The sequence below is a fragment of the Lissotriton helveticus genome, chromosome 5_1, assembly GCF_964261635.1.
Source record: "Lissotriton helveticus chromosome 5_1, aLisHel1.1, whole genome shotgun sequence".
Taxonomy (NCBI): Eukaryota; Metazoa; Chordata; class Amphibia; order Caudata; family Salamandridae; genus Lissotriton; species Lissotriton helveticus.
The window spans coordinates 632,385,240-632,406,868 of NC_136065.1; the positions used below are offsets into that span (position 1 = coordinate 632,385,240).

Below are 21,629 nucleotides of genomic sequence, written 5' to 3' on the forward strand. Positions count from 1 at the left end.
CTATATTTAAAAACGTAAATGGCATCCATCTTGGAAGGACTATTTCCCAGTGTATTCATACTCATACTATGGAATCTAGCTTTACAATGTCTCATTCCTCAACCTGTTCTCATTATTTTCGATAGATCTATTAGCTCATCGATTAGTAATACAATTTACAGGTATTCGAACATTTCAGAAACATACCGATCCTGTCTATAGTCCATAATGTACAATTTCAACAGATGGTATCCATGATATCAATTCGCAAAAAATCTGTCACATTTAAAGAATATTCAAATGACTTATTTACAAAAACATTTCCATAACATTCCTATCCAGGCAATATTATATATCATTGAGACATCCACACACTCCTATGTATATAGTGACACAGCATCTCTACATTCTTGTCTATATACAAGTGTGGCTTACAGATAGGAAACAAATTAGTGGAGGCTAATGAATTTGCGCCACTCATCTAAATTGTTTAACCCAGTGCGAATCGAATTGCATCTGTCTATCCATTTGCATTCTAAGGATTGCAGCACAACTGACATGTAGCCACCTCTTGGAGGTAGTTTAGCTTTCTCAATGACCTGCCACTTAATATCATTGACAGAATGCCTTTTTTCTTTATAGTGGTCTACCAGAGGTGCATTATCTACTCCACACCTAATGCGACTTTTGTGTTGACTAATACGCGATTTTACTGGTTGACTTGTCTGACCAATATAGATCAACTCACATGGGCACCATATACAATATATAACATTGGATGATGAACAATTCGTAAAGTCTCGAAGCTTAACTTGTACATTCCCGTGTTTAAATTCCTTGGTTTCTACCGTGGAATCACATGCAACACAATTTGAACACTTATAGTGCCCAACTATGGGTGGTAATTCCCATAGAGTTTGGATAGTAGTATTAGTCTTGTATTTACTAGTGTCTGAGTGAACAAGATAATCTCTTATATTTTTGCCTTTTTTAAAAGCAAACATTGGTGGCTCTGAACCTATTTTCAATGTGTTAAGGGTAGGCCAATGTCTTTTTATTATTTTCTGTACCTGAGTACTTAATGGACAGAAGGTGGTCACACATATGTTTCTTTTGATATTCTCCTTTCTGTTAGAATTTAAGAGACATTCCCTAGGACTGAACCATGCTCTTTTCATCGATGTTTTAACTAGTCTTCTTGGATATCCACGATTTTGTAGTCTAGAGCTTAGGATGTTCGCTTCTCTGAAAAAATCTTCTTTTTTTGAACAGTTACGCCGTATTCTCAAAAATTGACCATAGGGTAATCCATCTTTTAGAGCCCTTGGATGGTAGCTGTTGTATTCCAACAAGGTGTTCCTATCTGTTGGTTTTCGATATAGGGTAACATCTAGATGGCTGTTTTGACATCTAATTTTCAAATCCAGAAATGGATGGCAACAGCCTTGTCTTTTACCTACCAAAAAGACAAAGAGGAGATTCCATTTCTGGACAGCTACCATCCAAGGGCTCTAAAAGATGGATTACCCTATGGTCAATTTTTGAGAATACGGCGTAACTGTTCAAAAAAAGAAGATTTTTTCAGAGAAGCGAACATCCTAAGCTCTAGACTACAAAATCGTGGATATCCAAGAAGACTAGTTAAAACATCGATGAAAAGAGCATGGTTCAGTCCTAGGGAATGTCTCTTAAATTCTAACAGAAAAGAGAATATCAAAAGAAACATATGTGTGACCACCTTCTGTCCATTAAGTACTCAGGTACAGAAAATAATAAAAAGACATTGGTCTACCCTTAACACATTGAAAATAGGTTCAGAGCCACCAATGTTTGCTTTTAAAAAAGGCAAAAATATAAGAGATTATCTTGTTCACTCAGACACTAGTAAATACAAGACTAATACTACTATCCAAACTCTATGGGAATTACCACCCATAGTTGGGCACTATAAGTGTTCAAATTGTGTTGCATGTGATTCCACGGTAGAAACCAAGGAATTTAAACACGGGAATGTACAAGTTAAGCTTCGAGACTTTACGAATTGTTCATCATCCAATGTTATATATTGTATATGGTGCCCATGTGAGTTGATCTATATTGGTCAGACAAGTCAACCAGTAAAATCGCGTATTAGTCAACACAAAAGTCGCATTAGGTGTGGAGTAGATAATGCACCTCTGGTAGACCACTATAAAGAAAAAAGGCATTCTGTCAATGATATTAAGTGGCAGGTCATTGAGAAAGCTAAACTACCTCCAAGAGGTGGCGACATGTCAGTTGTGCTGCAATCCTTAGAATGCAAATGGATAGACAGATGCAATTCGATTCGCACTGGGTTAAACAATTTAGATGAGTGGCGCAAATTCATTAGCCTCCACTAATTTGTTTCCTATCTGTAAGCCACACTTGTATATAGACAAGAATGTAGAGATGCTGTGTCACTATATACATAGGAGTGTGTGGATGTCTCAATGATATATAATATTGCCTGGATAGGAATGTTATGGAAATGTTTTTGTAAATAAGTCATTTGAATATTCTTTAAATGTGATAGATTTTTTGCGAATTGATATCATGGATACCATCTGTTGAAATTGTACATTATGGACTATAGACAGGATCGGTATGTTTCTGAAATGTTCGAATACCTGTAAATTGTATTACTAATCGATGAGCTAATAGATCTATCGAAAATAATGAGAACAGGTTGAGGAATGAGACATTGTAAAGCTAGATTCCATAGTATGAGTATAAATACACTGGGAAATAGTCCTTCCAAGATGGATGCCATTTACGTTTTTAAATATAGGAGATCACAGATTAGATGATATGATCAGTGAGGAAGTTACAATTATCTATATACATTCCCCCTGTACATAATCCCTAATTAGGGAGTGTCATGAGAAAGCTATAAAAATGTATACTTATAATTTGCTGACGGTCAATAATAAGCAGTGACCTGTCTAAACTAAATATAATTGGTAATACGTGTTTAATTTTAAGTATAACTCCGCCGTGATTGAAAATATCCTAAACAGCGCCTTCCTTCAGATTCAGTGCAAGCATGGCGCTATTACAACTACAATTCCCATGTCTCTTAAGGGGAAGGCGTGAACCATTTCCGGTTAGTCTGTAAACAGCGTTGCAGCAACCGTGCTATACCTGAAGGGAATTGGTATCCCGTCCGGACTTGGCCCTCTATCACGTAAGCGCCATTCGTTTTGACTTAAAATAACTAGTAGAGACGATATTAAGGCGTACAGTGTATAAAATGATTGTGATTGATTATTGTTTATAGGGGGCCGATTGTTACATTCATGTAACCGGCGAGTACGAGCCGTATCTCCATACCGGAAACAGCCACGAGTAAAAGTAACCACCTCGAGTAGAAGGGTCTCCATTATCAAGTAAGAGTGATCCAATAATTAACAGATTAATGTATGGAAACAATTGGATTTCCTATGGTTTTCGGCATGAGCTTATATTTATATTGTCCCCAGGCTGAACAATCATATAAGTGGAAGAAATATACCACTGGCTCGAAATAATAGACGAGTAGCTAGAACGTGAGTGATTACATTTTAGTTCACTACGCACAGGGTGAGCACTGTTGTTCTAGTGTACAATGAATTCCGTCATACTAAATACCAATCCATCATTACAGGTTGGATTCATCGTTTTTCACATATAATACTGGTAAGCGTTTTCCTAGTTCTAGACAAGCTCCAATATAATTTCCTGGCATACAAACAATAAATAATTAATACTAAGCAATATTATTATGTTTAGTCCCCAGATCAATTGTCCTGATGAGACCCGGTACCTAGAGAGGGTCGAAACGCCGTCGACGAATTAGAATAAAGAGACACACACGAAATAGAATTGTCTCATTTTACCTGTGTTCTTTGTTTGTTTGTAAATTTTGTACTGATAACCTTTTGAATATATCACAATGGTCACTGTATATATGGTTACGGTCACTACACTTGGGGAATAATCTTTTTAAATGTTTATATGTAATGTATATAACTGTTTCGTTGCTGGAATAAAATGCCTACTTCGGTGAAATAGGCTAGAATTAATTGGATGTCTAGTGAGCTTGTCAAGCATACATAACTAGTTTAAAACCAGTATAAATTGTTTTTTCTGTTATTAGTTTGGGCAAATTATTTAATTGCCATAAATGTGTTATTGAAATGTTGAAATGAGTTCCTTGTGAACATTGTTTTTCAGTACAATTGTACTTACCCAGTTTGCAAGGACATATGGGTGGCTCTTGTTTCTGTGTATTACCTTTTCATTGTTCGCCGCAGAGCCTGTGGTTGAGACGGAAGCTGTTGATGCGCTCGGGAACACGCGTGAAGGCACGCTGGGGGAGGTTCGGAGCGGGTGGGAGGAGGGAGGGAAAGCAAGGGAACCTTTTCTTGTAGCTCTGGGTGGGAGAAAACAGGCAGTCTGGCTAGAGGGCATAGAGGGCAAAAAGAATTTGACACAAGGAAGTGTTTTGGAAGTAGTTCAATCCCCTCCTTTGCATGACAGGGGTTTTGGCAGACAATATGTGGAAGAGGAGGAGAGGGAATTAGCTGTGGAAGGAAATTTTGGCAGCCCTCTGCTCTTTTCACCCACTACTTCCTTGAGGTGGGGGGCTTTTTCAGTGGGGGGGAGCTCCAGGGGAGATGGAGAATGAGCTCAAGTGGGAGGGGGGTGTGTGGCAAGGAGAGAGTTTCAGGTTTTGGTGCAGGGGAGGGTGGGGAGAATTTCTCGCGTAGTGGTGTTGATTTTAGGGCCCCATCAGAAAGAGCTTGGGACATGCCTCTTGGAGAAGGGGCTGGGGGTTTTGTTTCAAGTTCTTTCTCAGAGGTGCAAAGGGATTTGGAGCTGGCAAGAGGAGGACATGATTGGGAGGTTTTAGACATTTTTCCCTCTTGGTCAGTAGGAGTGCGGGGTCGCGGTATGAGTGAGATGATGGATCAGCAGGCACATCTTGGGGGTCTGAAAGATGTGGGCGGTCCAGTAAGGCGGCAGATAGGAGAAGATGATGCTACTAGGGGGGTAAGAATTGGGGCCCGACTTCTGCAGTGGTGGAGGCTATGTTAGAATGGAGCGAGGATGAGGAAGGGGGTGATTATCTCCCAGTGGTAAGTACTGGCAGGACAGAGCAGTCAGGTCGGGTCAGGAGGCGGTCGGCAGGTCCGATAATCTCTGGTTGGCAGGGGACAGAGTCGGCTCTTGTTAGTAAGGGACCCAGCACATCAGTCCAAACTTTTTCTTTTCAGGGTACAGATCGTCGCGGCCCAGCAGACTCGGTAGGGCATGGAACGGCCCACTTGCGCCGAGGTGAAGGGAGGGTGGAGCCATGCGCGGCGCTTTCCGTACCAACGAGGGATCCCGTTGTGGTTAGCGCATCAAGGTCCAGCGAGATCTCACTGGCCCCAACGATGAACAGGTCTAGGTGGTCTAACTAACCGGCGGCTATGGATTTTCAGAGTCAACGCATGGGGGAGGACCGGCGGGTACAGTCGGCTCCCCCGCCTGGAGGACTCTCGGAGGCCAAGAGGGCCAGTGTTGGTAATGCTGGGTCTGGTAAGACCCGTGCAGTGGATTTTGATACAGAAGGGCTTCAGGTGGTGGAGCCGATTATGCTTGATTATGCCTTTGATCCAGAAAATTGAGTGAATGTATGTATGCAATGTTAAGGGCCCCATCGACATATGGTTTATTATGATTAAGGTTGTGTAGATGTTTTCTGGGTTAGTGTCATAAGGAAAGATTTATTTTAGCCGCGCTGGATCAGGTAAGATGTGGCTTTGTCTTGGTAAGCTCACAGATTTTGAGAAATGGCATATGATTAAGTGCTTCCACCCTGCAAATGCTGGCGCTAGGCCTAATTGATGCCTAGGTCAGACTGAGTAGGCAGAAAAGGAAATGTTGACTGTGCACCAGCAAGAGGAGTTCTTATTGCATATGCTATATGTGTGCCCTAATTTGAACCATTAGGAAACTTACATTTTTGGACATTGATCAATCGGTGTAGACCATTTCTGCAAGTAGAATTATATTTGCTAATGAATTGTGACCGTATGATGATATCACTAAGGTGACAATTTCCTGAATGTATTATGGCTGTATAAAAAAGCATGGTACTTGTGTGACACGTTTCTGTTGTTGAAACACAGTGAATACATTGTTATTTAAATGTCAAAAATATAAATCTTGTCTGCTCATTTTATTTGCTATTTTTAATGACTGCATAATCTAGAGTGACTGTGTCTCATGCAAAGACTCCCGATGGGCATTATGTACTCACACACAAATCTGCTTTCATCAGAGCAGTAATCTTGAGTTGCATCATGGAGCGTGACCCCCCGATGGCAGACAGTTCCACGCATCGTAACATTGTTTCCAAGTTCTTTGTGTACCACACCTCCCTGTGAAAGAGAAACAAGACATGAGTTCCTTTCTGAGAGATTCCAATGCCATCTTATTGTCCGCAAAACAGAGCATACACAGACTCCAGCAGGCAAACCGGAGACTCCTAAAAAACCCAGCAGAATCAACCCCTTATGCACACGTAATAATGACACATCTGAACCACGGGCCCCCAAAAACAAACCCCCGAGGCATCTTCAAAACACAGTGCCAAAACAAAGCAGAGCGGCTTCTCCAAAACAAAGTCCAGAGACAAACATAAAATAAACTATACACAACCCAAAACAAAGAAAGCAAGCCCTACAACAAACTCCGGAAACACCCACGATTAAACCAGAACCCCTAAACACTACCACAAATAGGCGCCCAAACCACGTGCCACAGACAACCGAACAAAAATGAGAGTCCTCATACATGCCTCTCTGAGGAGTCACATTACAATTTGATTTCCGGAACAGGAAAGCTGCAAATTTAAAAAAGTGAGCTTCCTCAATCCTGCCCCAAAACTACTATCCTCAGTGACAGCTCCAAAGCAAACTCCATGGATGCCTAAATAACGTAATCCGATATACCTATCACCAAAACCAGACAACTCAACAAACCTTCTAAATTTCCATTTTATGAACTGAAAAACAACACAAATCCAACCTTCCTTTAACACAACTAAGGGCCAGATGTTGGTCGGTCGGTAATGGCCGAAAATCGGTATTTTCGGCCGTTACCGAGCGGTATGTAAGAATTGGTATGTAGGGGCCAGATTTGACAGATTCTGTATATTTACCGATTCGGTAAATTTACAGAATCTGTAAAATACCGAATCGGTATTTTTACCGATTCGGTACCTTCCAGATGAAGGTGGGACTCTTCTGAGTCCCAAAGGCCCTACAAATTCGGTATTTAAGAGTTGGTAAATATGAATTACCTACATCTGGCCCTAAGATTTATATCCATTCAAACTCTCGAACATGATGGACCAACACCTGATGTGATATCCTGAGAAGTTATTCAATAGTGGGCAGTATGAAATACCTGAAACACACCATGGAAATCATAGGATTCCAAAGACCATGGGGTGCAATCAGAACACAAACACCTCACAGAATGTAAACGGAGGAAAGGTTATAGAAGGTTAAAAAGATGAGGAGGAGTCACTTTGGCTCAGAACTTCGAGAGCAGATGGTCGCTGAATCTCACCCAGTGTTTTCAGCGCCAATGTCTTCCTCAATGGGAACTGCTAGCATGGGCCGGATTCCCAGTGCCCTCAGCTTGTCCATACACTGCTGGATCTCTAGCAATGACTCTCCAGCGACAAACTGTTGGTAAATTGAGGTCCGCACAGCCATTTCGAATAGACGCCGGCCCAGTACTCTGCGGCCAAAGGACATACACTGCAGCCAAGACAGAGAAGAAAAATGTTAGCTCAGAATTGAGGCAATGGTCATCCAGGTAACAGCTCAACACCCTCTCAGTCTGTGCTCTGCAAGTTTGGGTCACAGTCAACCTCAGCTTTATTAATTCAGTCTGCCCACCTCAAGGTCCTTACACTTAGAGAGGAGGAGTATTCTGTCTGTGAGCCAAGATAATTTCTCATATGACTCTTACTAAATAGCTGAACAAGGCACAAGATTGTGGAACTCACCACAATAAACAATTTTAAGTTATTCCCAAAGGCATTATGATTACCATCTTCTTAAACACAAGTATTTTTCCTTAAAACCTATCACTTTGATCTAAACTGTGGCAGCTTCCCTCTACCAACCTTGGCATTACTACTAAAATAGGCAGCAAGCTTTGGGACGAGAGCATGATAATGTCAGCCCCAAGGGGATTATTGTGCAAAGATTAGGGCCCAGATTTACTAATAAATGACACAAATCAGCACAGTAACCAAAATTGCTGTGATGCCATAAGTGAAAAAGAGAGACACAGGGGCATATTTACGAGGGGGTTGCACCACTGGAACATCACTTTAACCGACGTTCCGGTGGCGCAATGCCCTGCACCACATTATTAAAGTGCAGTTCAGCCACTTTTTGTGGCTTAACACCGCTTTGTAAATATGGTATCCTTTCATGCAGGAATCTTGCAATGGGTGTTGCTGTTGGCATTCCTACTTAACACTCATTGCTTTTTGACACTCCCCCATATTTACAAGGATCTGTAAATCTGAGACAGTGCCAAAAACTAACGCATTAGAATGGCGCAACAATGAGAAATACCTTTATTTCTCTTCATTTTTGCTTTTTCTATGTGTGCTGCATTCTGCAGCACACATAGAAAGAGCAAACACCATTAAACGATTTTTTTATGTGCAGAATGCAGCACAAGTAGAAGTAACAAATCCTCATTATTGATTGTTTATGTGCAGGAAGGAACACCTTCCTGCACACAAACAATTATTTCCGAAACGCAGACACCCTTGCACTATGGCACAAAGGTGTCTGCGTTGGTGCTAGGCAGCTATTTTTAGTGCCAGTGCTAGGGAAAACACAGGGGTGCGCCGTATTGTTGTAAATACGGCACATCCCTGTGTTTTGGAAATGGCGGAGCAGGGTGCAGCAAAATTTGCTGCAGCGCTGCGCTCCGCCAATTCCTTGTAAATATGCCCCAAAATGTGCCATTGTTTGGCAATTTTTTTTTCTCTCCCTCTGTGCTGGTGTGCTTTTGCCTGTCATGTGCCAACACACACACCCTGGAACCATAGTGCATTCTCTAAGACTTTCCCCACTTTGCGTGTGCCTTATTTATCAAATCATACAAAGGGTTGAAAAATAAGGAGAAATAAAAAACATTTCTCCTAGTTACACCTGCCTCGAGAAGGTGTAGGGTTTTGGCACACATCCATGTGTACAAATGTTAGTAGTTGCAGGGGAACGTCCATGTACCACTCATGGCATGCTCCCTTGATACAAAGTAGAGTAAAGTAGCGCTCAGCTTAACTTAGCATTACTTTGGTCAACTTAGGGCAGGTAGCAATGGTCAGCAATTGGAGAAGTTGGACATTCTGCTTATTATTTTTTATCATCAATAGGAGGTTGAGGAGGGTGGTTATAGCAGAAAGGCACAGTGAGTCGGGGAGATGCTTTGGAGGTGGTACGAAGGTTATGAGAGAGATAATCAGAAGGATAATTCAGTGCAAATTGCTGGGGATGTGGGCTAAAGAAAGAAGTCATCATGGGCCTGGAAACGTAGAAAAGTTACACCCATCACACACAAAAATACACTTCTGCCCACTGTTGTCTTGGGTCCTGGGTTCTGTGGTGAAGATTTAGAGGAAACAGAGAACCAACAGGTGGAGCTAAGGAAGGTGGTGGGTGGGGGTCTGTTGCACAGTTTTAAGGAAGTGGCTGACCATTGGTTTGGTAGCAATTTTTCTCTGTGCTGAAGGACAATGAAAAAGAGGTAATATACTGGTGCATGTGTGGGAAAATGTTTCAGAGGATGACAGAGGTGTATAACTGCTGTAGAAAATTAAAAAAAGACTTGGGGGGCTATTTATTTATGAGTTTGTCATGCAGTGCAGTGTAGTGCAGCAATTTATTGTGCTCTGCTGCTCTGTGTGGCAGGGAAAGGGCAGGAATGTGCCATATTTAAGTCAATATGGCGCATTCCTGCCTTTTCCCCTGTGCTGGCGCCTTTTTAGCAGACTAGCGCCAATGCAGGCACCCTTGCACCACGGAGCAAGGGTGCCTGCTTTATATGCAGGATTATTTTTTAACAGGAACAGACACTTTGCTGCACAAAAACAATCCTGAGAGGCATATTCCTATTTCTTTGTCCTGCAGAATGCACCACACATAGAAAGAGGAAATGACGAGGAGAAGAAAATGCATATTTCTCCCTGTTACGCCTATCCTTGGAGGGAGTATCTTTTTGGCACAGTCCCCGGTCTACCAGTTCGGCTAAATCTGAGAATGCAGAAAAAACATGAAAGTTGCATGGGAACATCCATGCAATGCCCATGGAACACCTTCCCAGGGCAGAGTAAGACAATGCAGCGATTTCCACTGCTTTGCCTTACTCCAGATTTATAGAGCTACTCAGGGCCAGGCAGTTTCCTTTTGTGGCTTTTATAAATCACATGTAACCTTTGCGTCGCTCTAGCACCACGTTGTGAGGTGCAAGAGCGACGCAAACCAGCTCATAAATAGGGCCCTAGGTGCTCAAGGCTACACTGGAAAAAAAGGCAGCGCTATATATGCTGTTTTTCCAGCTCCATATTATACAGTCGCGGGCGGCATGGCTCGCTGCTGGTGGTGGTGGTGTGGAGGGGGGAGGAGGGTTGTCGTTTGCGAGATCACGCAGGAGGTTAATTTAATAATTTTTAAGTATGTGATTGGTCAGGATTGGTTGGAATGGCACCCAGCCAGGCACTTATGGGGAGGCCATGTTCTCCATGTAGGCTGCATTGCAGCCTGCATAGAGAAGGGCAGAGGACGCATGACTGTTTTGGGTGGCCCCAGAGGTCTGACCAGACAGTCTATGCGCACTCAGGGCAGGAGTAGGTACACAACTCCTCCCCTGCTTGCAGAGCAGTGACGCCCACCCATGCACCTGTAACCAAACATAAAATGGTAAGAACAAAGATATTACAATTTTATGTTTCTGCTTTTCGCACTGCGAGGTAGCAGAGGGGCAACGCTCCTCCGCCCTAGTGGAGGAGCCACCCCTGCTAGTACAGTGAGTACAGAACTCTGCAGGACTTGGAAAGGGTGTAAAGTTGAGTTCCTTCAGCAGATTCTGAAAAAATAGGACCAAACGTTGCATTTTTTACTTTTGCTTGCCAAAGGATTCAATGAGTTTTATTCCAGAAAACATAGTAGTAGTCAACTGGAAAATCTTCTGCGGTCCCTCACCAATGGTCTGTCTTGTTGATAATAGTTTTTTTTAGGCCTTAATTGATCAATATTTCTGTGTGCACAGCCATTTTACAAAGATTGATACTTAAAGTGTTTAAATGGTGATTATTGAAAAGAGAGGATTACATTTCAGCAGTGAGATAAAACTGTTTCATTGTGAAATTCATAGGTGCCAAGCATACATGCATATCCTCAAAACCTTGGACCAATGCATAACATTTCATTAATTCTTTATTGCGGTTTAAGTAACCATAAAAGAATACAATACAATATAAAAGCATCATCATCAACATCATGTGCTGGTATTCTAAGGAGAATCTGTTTAAGGCATACATACATACTTAAAAGCTTGTATTTATAAAAAGTTGGCTGATAAAGGGACCACATTTATGGGAGATTTAAGAGTTCTTAAAGTACAGTATAAATCAATCAGTCGAGGTAATACATAATTAAAAAATAAATACAATAAATATATATATATTTTTTTTAAATATTTGGCAAGAGACAACATTATAAAAGTACAGTTAGTAAAAATGTATGTCTTAAAAATCTGGGACCATTTTACAAGGGACAATTGGGACATGAATATATAAAGGTTACTGCAATATTAATACATTTTATTTAGCACACTGTGGGTTAGTACAGATCCTAGGAGTACTGCTACATTTGTAGGCCTTTTTTCTTCCTAACCATTGCTACTACAAGAAGGAACCGACTCAGACTGAATACTATAGTCTGTGACGTATCCCCTTTAAATACTCTTTCCCCTTCTTTAATTTTCCGGAAACCTAGAAGAAGACAAATAGGCTTAATCCACTTCCTCCTTGCTTGCAGGTATGCAGGGCATATAAATAAGACATGGGCCTCATCCTCCTTGATGCCCATATGGCACAGTTCACAAAGATCAGTATCACATTTACTCATAGGATCTAAGTTATACGCCCACTTTGAAGTACTAGTTTTTAATTTTAAAATGCCATAACGGTATTTTAAATACAGTGACTTTGCCAATGAGGGTAAAATTTCGTCCATAAAACATTCAAATTTGCATTCGGTTTTAACATCAAAGAATTTAAGTGTCAGTTTCCCAATTTTTGAGTTTTGAAGGGGGTAACTATGAATATGTTCCCAGTATCGTACCTTCAATTACTTTTTTGAATGATAGGTAAGAGAATCGGGATCAGTCCAAAAACTATATAGGCCTAGTTTTAAAAAACTTTTTCAATATGCAATAGCCAGCTCACTCTAGTAATATTCTTTATCTGTATGATTTCTTTTAATGCTGCTCTATAGTCCACTAGTTCATCAGTGGACCACAGGCGAACCCAGTAAAGCAGCGGGCGTAGGGAAGCATGATCGTCAGAGCGTCGTGTATTTAAATCCCTGGCACAGCTAAAAGTTGTCTAAAAAAGGTGTTTTCCTGCACTGAAAACGAGTCTCTAACTACATGGCCCCACAATTCTGCCCCATACAAGGTGGCCGATTGAGCTTTGTACTTAAATAGCTCAATTGCTGGTGATACTTCCTTGAAGAAGCTGTTTTTATGCTTCCTTATTATAGGAGCTTGGTTTTGTATTACTGTTAGCCTCGATTTTTCTATTTGCGATTTTCAGTTCATTTTAGAATCGAGGCTAATACCCAAATATTTAAAATGTTGGACCTGTTCAATATTCTCATTATTTACACTAAAAACTTTGTTAAAACCCTTATGTGGACTGATGGACATAATCTTAGTTTTAGAGGAATTAATTTCAAGACTTTTGTCCAAACAGTATGAGCGAAATTTGTTCTGTAGTCTTTTAGGCATCTGGGAAATTAAAATCGTATCATCCGCAAATAGTAATGCCGGAACGGCTTGACTACACAACTTGGGAGAGTCATGCTCGCAGCCCAAGAGGGTGTCTGGGATGTTATTAACATAAAGAGAGAAGAGGGTTGGCGCCATAACGCAGCCTTGCCTTACCCCTCTCTTTATGTCAATTCTTTCCGTCAGCTCCCCATTATGTCCCCACCTCACTCTTGCGTAATTCCCCTCATGCAGCCTGACTAGTTGTTGTAGTATGTCCCCGGGGACTCCCATATCTCTTAGTGATTTCCATAATTTCCCTCTCGGGACGAAATCGAAGGCGGCTCTGATGTCCACAAAAGCTACATATAAGTGAGAATTCCTTATGTTAATGTATTTCCATACTAAGCATAAAAATCTAAAAACTTGATCCACTGTACTAATTTTAACTCTGAACCCTGCCTGATATTTTGTTAAAATAAAATTATCCTCGATCCAAATATTTAACTTGTTTAGAAGCTGACGTGCAGAAATCTTTTGGAGTACATCTATCAGACTAATTGGTCTGTAATGGGATGGGTTGAGTCTATCTCCCTTCTTAAAGATGGTTACGATTTCGGCGCTCCGCCATGTCTCCGGAATTGGGGCCCCTCTTAGGATGTCATTGCTAAGTAAATTAATATACGGGGCCCACTAGAGATTTTCGTGCTTCCAGAGATCGCCAGGTATTCTGTCTGGGCCTGGGGCTTTACCCTGTTTGACTGCATTGATGGCAAGTATAGTTCCAGACAAACTAAATGTTAAGGGTGTGATACACTGGTCTAGTTCTATATTCCCATGTGTCCACTCATCGTCATCAACCCCACCGCATGAATACAAAGATGAAAAATGCTTGACCCAGACACTTTCTTCAAGGAACCTGTCCCTCGATGGATTTCCATCTTTGGTCCCACTCGCAACCAGCTTCCAGAAGGAGGATTGGTCTTTCAGTTTACAAGCTGAAAGCAAGTCCGACCAGACTCATCCATCCCATTCCCTTTTTGCAAGGTCAAGTGTTTTTTTATACTGCATCCTTTTATCTCTGATAATATTAATCTGGTTCTCTTTTACAACTTGTATTAATTCAGATTTGGCATGGCGGCAGGCTCTGCTATACCAGCGGCCTTCCTTCAAATAAGTTTTTTTCTGGCCAGATTGTGCTTGTTTGGTCCCTTTTGAGAGAATCTCTCTAAGCTGTGGCATCAGATTCTCATGTAACTCTACTAGGGAAATGCCCTCTATATTGGTATCGACTAATGGAGACATTAAAGTTACATAGAAATCATATATTTTCTTAATGGTGCTCGTATTACTCATAACAGCAGGCCATTTTAAGGACCTGCGATTATTGGACTCTAAAGGGTCCTTAGATCGAGTTTCACCACAGAGATTCAGCTCCATTAGGGAGGAAAATAGTGTGCTGCAAATGGTCAAAGTTAAGGGGAGGTGGTCACTTTCTATACGATGATCCACCTTCAGATCCAGAAGCATTGGCCATAAGCACATAGAGACCAATATATAGTCTAGATGACTGGCACAGCGGCCTCTTTTAAAAGTAGGGTTACTTGGACAATCTGACAAAAAACGCCCATTACAGGCGCGCAAACCATGTTCCATTGTTAGTTTTAGTAGTTGCAGAGCCCCTTTTGAGCAAGCGACAGTATCACTTGCATCAATGCGGGGAATGTTGTTGGCGCTATCTTCCCCCCTGTAAATATCTTCTAGCCCTACAACTGGCTCAAACTTCCTATTGAAGTCTCCTCCAATGATCAGCATGGTTTTGTGGTCTCAGCTAGAAATAAAATTGTCTAACTGGGCTATTGTTTCTGATTCTTTGTTGGGCGATTGGGGTCTGTTGTAGATATTAATAATACAGATCACCCATCCTTCAACATCCTGAAATTTTATAGCCAAGATATCGGGGCTATTGAAGTCTATCTGTTTGACATTAATGCCTAGTGTTATTCTCGCCCAGATTATCAGGCCACCAGAGGGTCTACCTTTATTCGGATTACTAGCCGGGATATAGAATGATCTATACCCTACTTTAAAATAATTTTCTACTCCCCATGTTTCTTGGAACAGAATAAAATCCCCCCATTGATATAGTCATGCCATGCAGAATTAGGCATATTTTTCCCTATGCCGGCAATGTTCCAAGAAATTATTGTCGCCTTGACCGTGTCCGTGATTAATGTAGCTATCGGTTTGTTAGCCACACTTATATTCTCTTTAGTTTTTGGGGTTAACAGTTTTGGATTTCCCCCCTGGTTCGTTAGAACGGGATACTTAATCTGAATAGCTGCTTCCCTTGTGTTGCACCTATAGTTATTTGCGTGAGTATAATCTGTTGTTATTATACTTTTCCCTGTTTCGTTTGTATCTCCCAGTCAATAAGCTTCATTTAACCCGTAGAGTGCTGCAAATCGGTTGTTTGTGGCCACCCAGGGATGGGTAATAAAGCCATCTATCATCTCTTTGTGGGTGGTAGTTTGCTGGCTCCTGTATAGTCGCATGGCCCTTGGGCTGTAAAAATACGTAAGATCTTTTATACAAATTGAACCCCTGTCCATGTAATGATATTCCTTGCACATTAGGCTCACTCTTTTACTCTCTCTAAAGTTAACTATGATTACGTCTCCCTGAATGTCTTTCGGTCTTCTACCTATCCAGTTAACTCTTCTCACGAACAGTACCTCACCATTCAAATATCTAGGAATCGGCCTGTTATTGTTCAACCAGAATGTCACCTTATTTTTTAATTCTTGGTAAGATTCTGGTTTCCCATTTTTTAATTCAGGGCACCCGTGAGTACGATAACGTATGGTAATGTTTCGGGCTGTAGGTCAACCGTGGCCAAGGGAGCTCCTACACTACTATCATCGTTTCTTTTTACATTTCCATTACCTTTCGGGCGCACAGCATTTTTAGATGCGTCATTACCTATACTGGCTATAGCGTGTTGTGCAGTCTTTTCAGAGGACTTTTTAGTTTGCTTGTTCGTCTGTTTATTAGTACTGGGGACCTTTGAGATTCCTACATCTGTAGTTTTACTAGTAGGTACACCCATTTTAAATCCTGTATTATTTATAGGAGGTTCCCTTTGAGGAGGCACCATATTCTCCATTCGCCCTTTAACTTCAAGTTTTACCAGATTTTTTAACGAGGTGAAATTATCTAGGGTTAACTGTTCAAGTTTCTCCAGTTTGTTATGTACCAGTTTTATCCTTTCAAGGAGAGGGAGGATCAATGATTTTACAACCTTTTCTATCTGCACCATTGAAACTTCAACCTCCTCTATAGGAGCAGAAGAGGGCTTCCCTACATAATTGTCTCTAACGTTTTTAATGGGTCCCCTTTGAGTAACATCAGGCCTTACTAACACTCTGTCTACTTGTACACCTCGATCGAAAATAGCGGGATCCACCATTTTCGATACTTTTGGTTGCCTCCCTTCCTGTGTATTTTCAGTCCTTTTACTTTTTATGGTACCTCTTGTAATCGTTCCATTTTGTGCTTGTCTGCTAACCGGTTTGGGCATGACAGTATCATCATTTGGGAGGGTCTCCTGCACTCTTATTTGTTCAGCAATACCTAACTGGTGGGGGTCCTCACTATTATACGACACCGTTGGTCCCACCGGTACATTTTGGAAATCAGCCTGGGGCACAGGCCCCGATAAAGAGGTGTCCAATAGAAGGGAGGACTCTGCACTTAGATCTTCAAACTGCAGATTTGGTGTTTGCGAGAGGCTACTATCAATATGGTGTATCCCCAAAGAAGTATTTTGTGTAGGTGAGATGTTGCGATTATTCTCAACCCAAGGAAGATCTATATATGAATCCACAAGTATTGAATTTGAATTGTTTGCCTGTGTCAGAGTAGTACTAGTTTGTAATTGCTGCAAACACATGTTTGGGGGGAGCGAGAGACGTCTCTCCGTGCTCTCAATGGCAGTGACAACCTCCCCAATTGTCTTCTGCAGCATCCTGTCTATCGCAGTCAGAGTAGGCAATGGAGCTGTAGCACTCTTTTTGAGTCTGGAGCTAGATCTTGTTTGAACAGGAGTGTTTTTCCCCATAGTTCAGGCAACAGTAAATATAGAGCTATTATACAGTACCTTTAGAGTCACGATACAGGGTCGTTAGATGGTGCCAAGGGGGTGGCCCAGCCCAGCCTTAGCCAGCCCCGGACGGCCACAGACGGCCCGCCCTTTGCCCGGGCTTAGCCCGGCGCGTCCCGCGCGCGTCCTCGCGGGACGAGGGACCGAACGGGGCTTTATGCGCCTCCTGGCGCGCACCGCTGTTGTGTCGTGCCCCGAGGGCTGATGGGGGCTGTAGTTTTGCCGGCTGACCGGCAGAGCCAAGCCCGGCCGGTCAGCGTCCAGGAAAGGCAAGCGAGTCCCGACAAGAAAAGAAGCAGCAGTCCGGGGGGGGGGCGGAGCCAAGCCCAGCCACGGAGGATCAGCGGGTCAGTGTCGAAATGCCTCCACCGCAAATGCCCAGCCTATTCGCAGCACATTTAATTTCTTTAATGTTGTAGAGCTCCAACGAACCTTCACTGGACACCCAAACTGGCTCTCTAGACCATAGAAAACTGTGCACAAGTCAAAGAAAAGCTAGAAGATGGGAGACTAATTTCTGTAGGTAACGCCAAAAAAGAATGTGAAGTCACAGAGAGTCATGTTACAACTACATCATGCCTACTTTAATGTGTATTACTCTATCAGTGATGCAGAGGTACATGTTACTATATATGTAAAATCTTTGATGTATTCTTTTTGTTAGTACAAACCTGCATTAAGGAAAAACAAAGCATGCATATATATGTATTCTGCTGTATCGGCCATACTCAAACACAGACAAGAATGAAAATATTTGGCTCTATTGTGCTTTTACCATTGTAGTTACAACTCACAACGTTAATGATGCATCGCACAAAATTGGGTTCTTTTGATACATGAAAGGAAATGTGCCACAGGGCCTTAGTGCAGATGTTCATTCAGGTATGCTGGATTGTGATCACATTGTGGGTCAGATTTATCAAGGGCTTGCATTGCCTATGCATCACGCAAGGTGACGCAATGGCAGTGCATACCCTTAAGTGAGATTTACTATGTCATGCAAAGCCACCTTGCGTGGCTCTGCGTAGCATGGAAAATCTGGAGTAATGCAAGTCACTGCCTTCTGTTACTGTGCCCTGGGAAGGGTGTTCTCACACATCCATCCGTGGTTTTTGGCGCATTTACAGATTTACCACCAGTAGTAAACATCGGAATGCGTCACAATGGTACCCCTTCCCAGGGGAGGTTTAACAAGGAGAAATATGTTTATTTCTCCTTGTTGTTTCCTCTTTCTATGTGCGCTGCATTCTGCAGGACAGGATAAAAAAGCCTCAGAGGATTGTTTTCAATCAGGAAGGCATTCCTTCCTGCACAAAAACAATCCTGGCTGTAACACAGGCACTCTTGCACCTTGGTGCAAAGGAGCCTACAAGTTTGTTTGGCAGCCACACGTGTGGAGGGAGAGGAGGAATTTGCAATATCTTAGTAGCTATGGTGCATGCCTTCTCTCTCCTTTTGACGCAGCACAGTGCAACAACTTGTCTTGCTGCATTGCGCCAAATATTAATAAATCTGCCCCTCCATTTTTATTTTATTATACTTGAAGCTGTCTCCTGACTGCATGAGCCCCAAACAAATACAACAAACTAAATTACTTATCACACAGAGAAATACCAAAACATGATTTGAAATTAATTTTATCAGTTGTAAATCATATTCATCCATTTTCACATACTGGGGTTATGGATTTTTTCAAACAAGCAACATTGCATAAGTAAGGGCCAGATTTAATGTTTGCCAGTCGGGTCACCCTGCTGGGGGTCCCAATTTCCAAATTTTGAAATGTCCGTTGGGCCGGCAGACATTTCAAGCACTGATAGGAACCGCCAACAAGGTGGGTTCTATCAGTGTATATTAACTTTGCCATGCAGCTCCATTAAACAAGGCGAAGCTCTACGACAAAGTTAAAATTTAGTTTTATTTAAAAAAAAAAAAAAACAACAATGACCCCCTGCTATGGGAATTGTCTGCCATGACGAGGAGGGCATTTTGCAGGTTTCACTTACCACAAGGGTTTGTCTGGCGGTGACAGGCAGTGAAAATTAACCTGCTTGTTCTCTCATCTAAATTAGTGGGGGGATATACAGTTCAACTCTGACAGCCCCTCCTCTGTCGGGCCATAGGAGGGGTGTAACCAAGGTGGATACAGAGTAGTCTCCACCATCGTTACACCAAAGGTCTGCCGACATTTAAATCGAGTGGGCAGACAATTATGTTGGTGGAAAAGGTACTCAGTAGCCATTGTAACAGAGTACCCTTTCCACCAACATATAAATTAGGACCTAAGTTACAACGTTTTGAAAAGTAGAAGAGGTAAATTTGGTTGGTGCATTAAAAGGGGATGCTTTCACTGAATAAGTCAAATGTTCTGAGCATACTCCTTATTGCTCACTGTGCCACGGGATTCAAGCTAACCTGGCTGATGAGGGGTGAAAAACCGAAACCGGTCCCAGGATGCATGTTTCCAGTCCAGGGAGGACCTGACCTAGCAGTTAGGGCTGGACTGTTCCCATGAGGAGCAGGGTCAAACTGATTTGCATATAGCTGGGTCCAAACTGGGGTGGCATGGTGAGCAAAAGAATGATGGATTCAAACCAGATCTTTTGATTGGGGGTGAGTGTTTGATAAGTTTCAGCACTCCGTCGATCATCTTGTTGTGGTTGCTATGTTCTCCTTAAGTGTCAATGTGTATGCCCAGACATGGGTCTCTAAGCCGCTGTGCCAGTGGTTCAAGTTAGCCTGGCTGATAAGGGGTGAATCCCAAATCCAGTCCTAGGATGCCTATTTCCGGTCCTTGGAGGACCTGGCCTGGCAGTTCAGACTGGACTGTTCCCATGAGGAGCAGGGTAAAGACTGATTTGCATATGGCTGTGTCCCAATTGGAGTGGCATGATGTGCAAAAGAACGATAAACTCAATCCAGATCTCTTGACTGGGGGTGAGTGTTTAAAAAGTTTCAGCACTCCGTCCATCATCTTGTTGTGGTTGGTATGTTTTCCCTAAGTGGCCATGGGTATGCCTGGACATGGGTCCCTAGGCTGCTGTGCCACTGGATTCAAGTTAGCCTGGCTGATAAGAGGTGAAACCCCGAAGCCGGTCCCAGGATGCTTACTTCCTGTCCTGGGAGGACCTGGCTTGGCAGTTCGGGCTGGACTGTTCCAATGAGGAGCAGGGTCAAGACTGATTTGTATATGGATGTGTCCAAATTGGTGTGGCATACTGAGCAAGAGAGCGATGGACTCAACCCAGATCTCATGACTGGGCATGAGTGTTTGAAAAGTTTCAGCACTCCATCCACCCTCTTGTTATGTTTGCAACGGCTTCGTGCAGGCAGCAGCGATGTGTGGATATAGCAGAGCAATGCCCTGGCTCTGACCGGCGCTTTGTTGTCGAGGCATTGGTTTCTTGGGTTGCAGCAACAAACATGCACTTCCAAGAGCCAAGGGTTGGATTTGGCACCACTTGGCAGAACAGGACTCACAGCAGAAGAGGCCAGGTGCTGGTATCAAGATGCAGGTGAAGCCTTTGATGTCCCTGAGACTTCAGAAACAGGAGGCAAGTCAAACAAGCCCATGGAGTACTTTTAGAAATGTAGGCGGTTGAGAGTCAAGTTCAGTCTTCTCACTCCCAGGCAAGAGGCAACAGGCTGCTGTCACAGTTCGGGGTCTGGGAGCTTACCTGGGGGCCCGACAGGCTGAATGTGAGTGGGGCATGAATGACTCCACTTCCTTGCGGACTATTTTTAAACCTGTGACGTTCAACCCGACACTGCTTTGGATTGAGACTCAACGCCTTGCAAGAGTCAGGACAAGACCCATGCATCTACAGAGCATCCGCCCAGCATTTCTGGATTTCAGCGAACCACGGTGGTTCGCTGCAACTGCCAAGATCGTTTGCCCCAAAGGAAGGCTGTGAGTATTGACCAGTGGTACCGGGGGAGCCTGAAGTGTTAGAGCAGAAGCGCTTGCACATTTAAAGAGCATAGTAAAACACAAAGAAGCGCATACATGTCCTGGAGGAGCCTGAAGTGTCAGCGCAGGAGCACTTGCACATGTAATAAGCAGAGTACACGCCCAGGAGGAGCCTGATGTGTTAGTGCAGATGCGCTTACACATTTAATGATCTTAGTAACACGTGCAGGAGAACATACATGTTCCAGCAAAGCCTGAACTGGTAGCACAGGAGCGCTTACACATTCACTGACTATAATTACTCGTGCAGGAGTGCATATAACTCCTGGAAAACTGGAAGTGTTAACGCAGGAGCACTTACACTTTGACAGTTTACGTTACCCTGGCAGGAAAGCAGTGTCAATGTTGTGGGAGCTACACTTATGGCAGGTATCTAACTGCTATTTACTACTTGCGCAGGAGCACTTATATTTTCTTTGTGAACAACATCCATAGCAGTGTAAA

General features: G+C 42.7%; 1 protein-coding gene across 1 annotated transcript in view; it reads right to left on the bottom strand.

The window, feature by feature from the left end:
* Window positions 1–21,629, bottom strand: part of PRODH2 (proline dehydrogenase 2) — a 447,859-nt gene that overhangs the window by 418,689 nt on the left and 7,541 nt on the right. The window contains exons 2-3 of the mRNA XM_078643011.1: window positions 7,603–7,796; window positions 6,287–6,407 (exon numbers count right to left, since the gene is read on the bottom strand). Of these exons, the coding sequence (XP_078499137.1) occupies window positions 6,287–6,407; window positions 7,603–7,796 (315 nt within the window). The remainder of the gene's footprint in view (window positions 1–6,286; window positions 6,408–7,602; window positions 7,797–21,629) is intronic.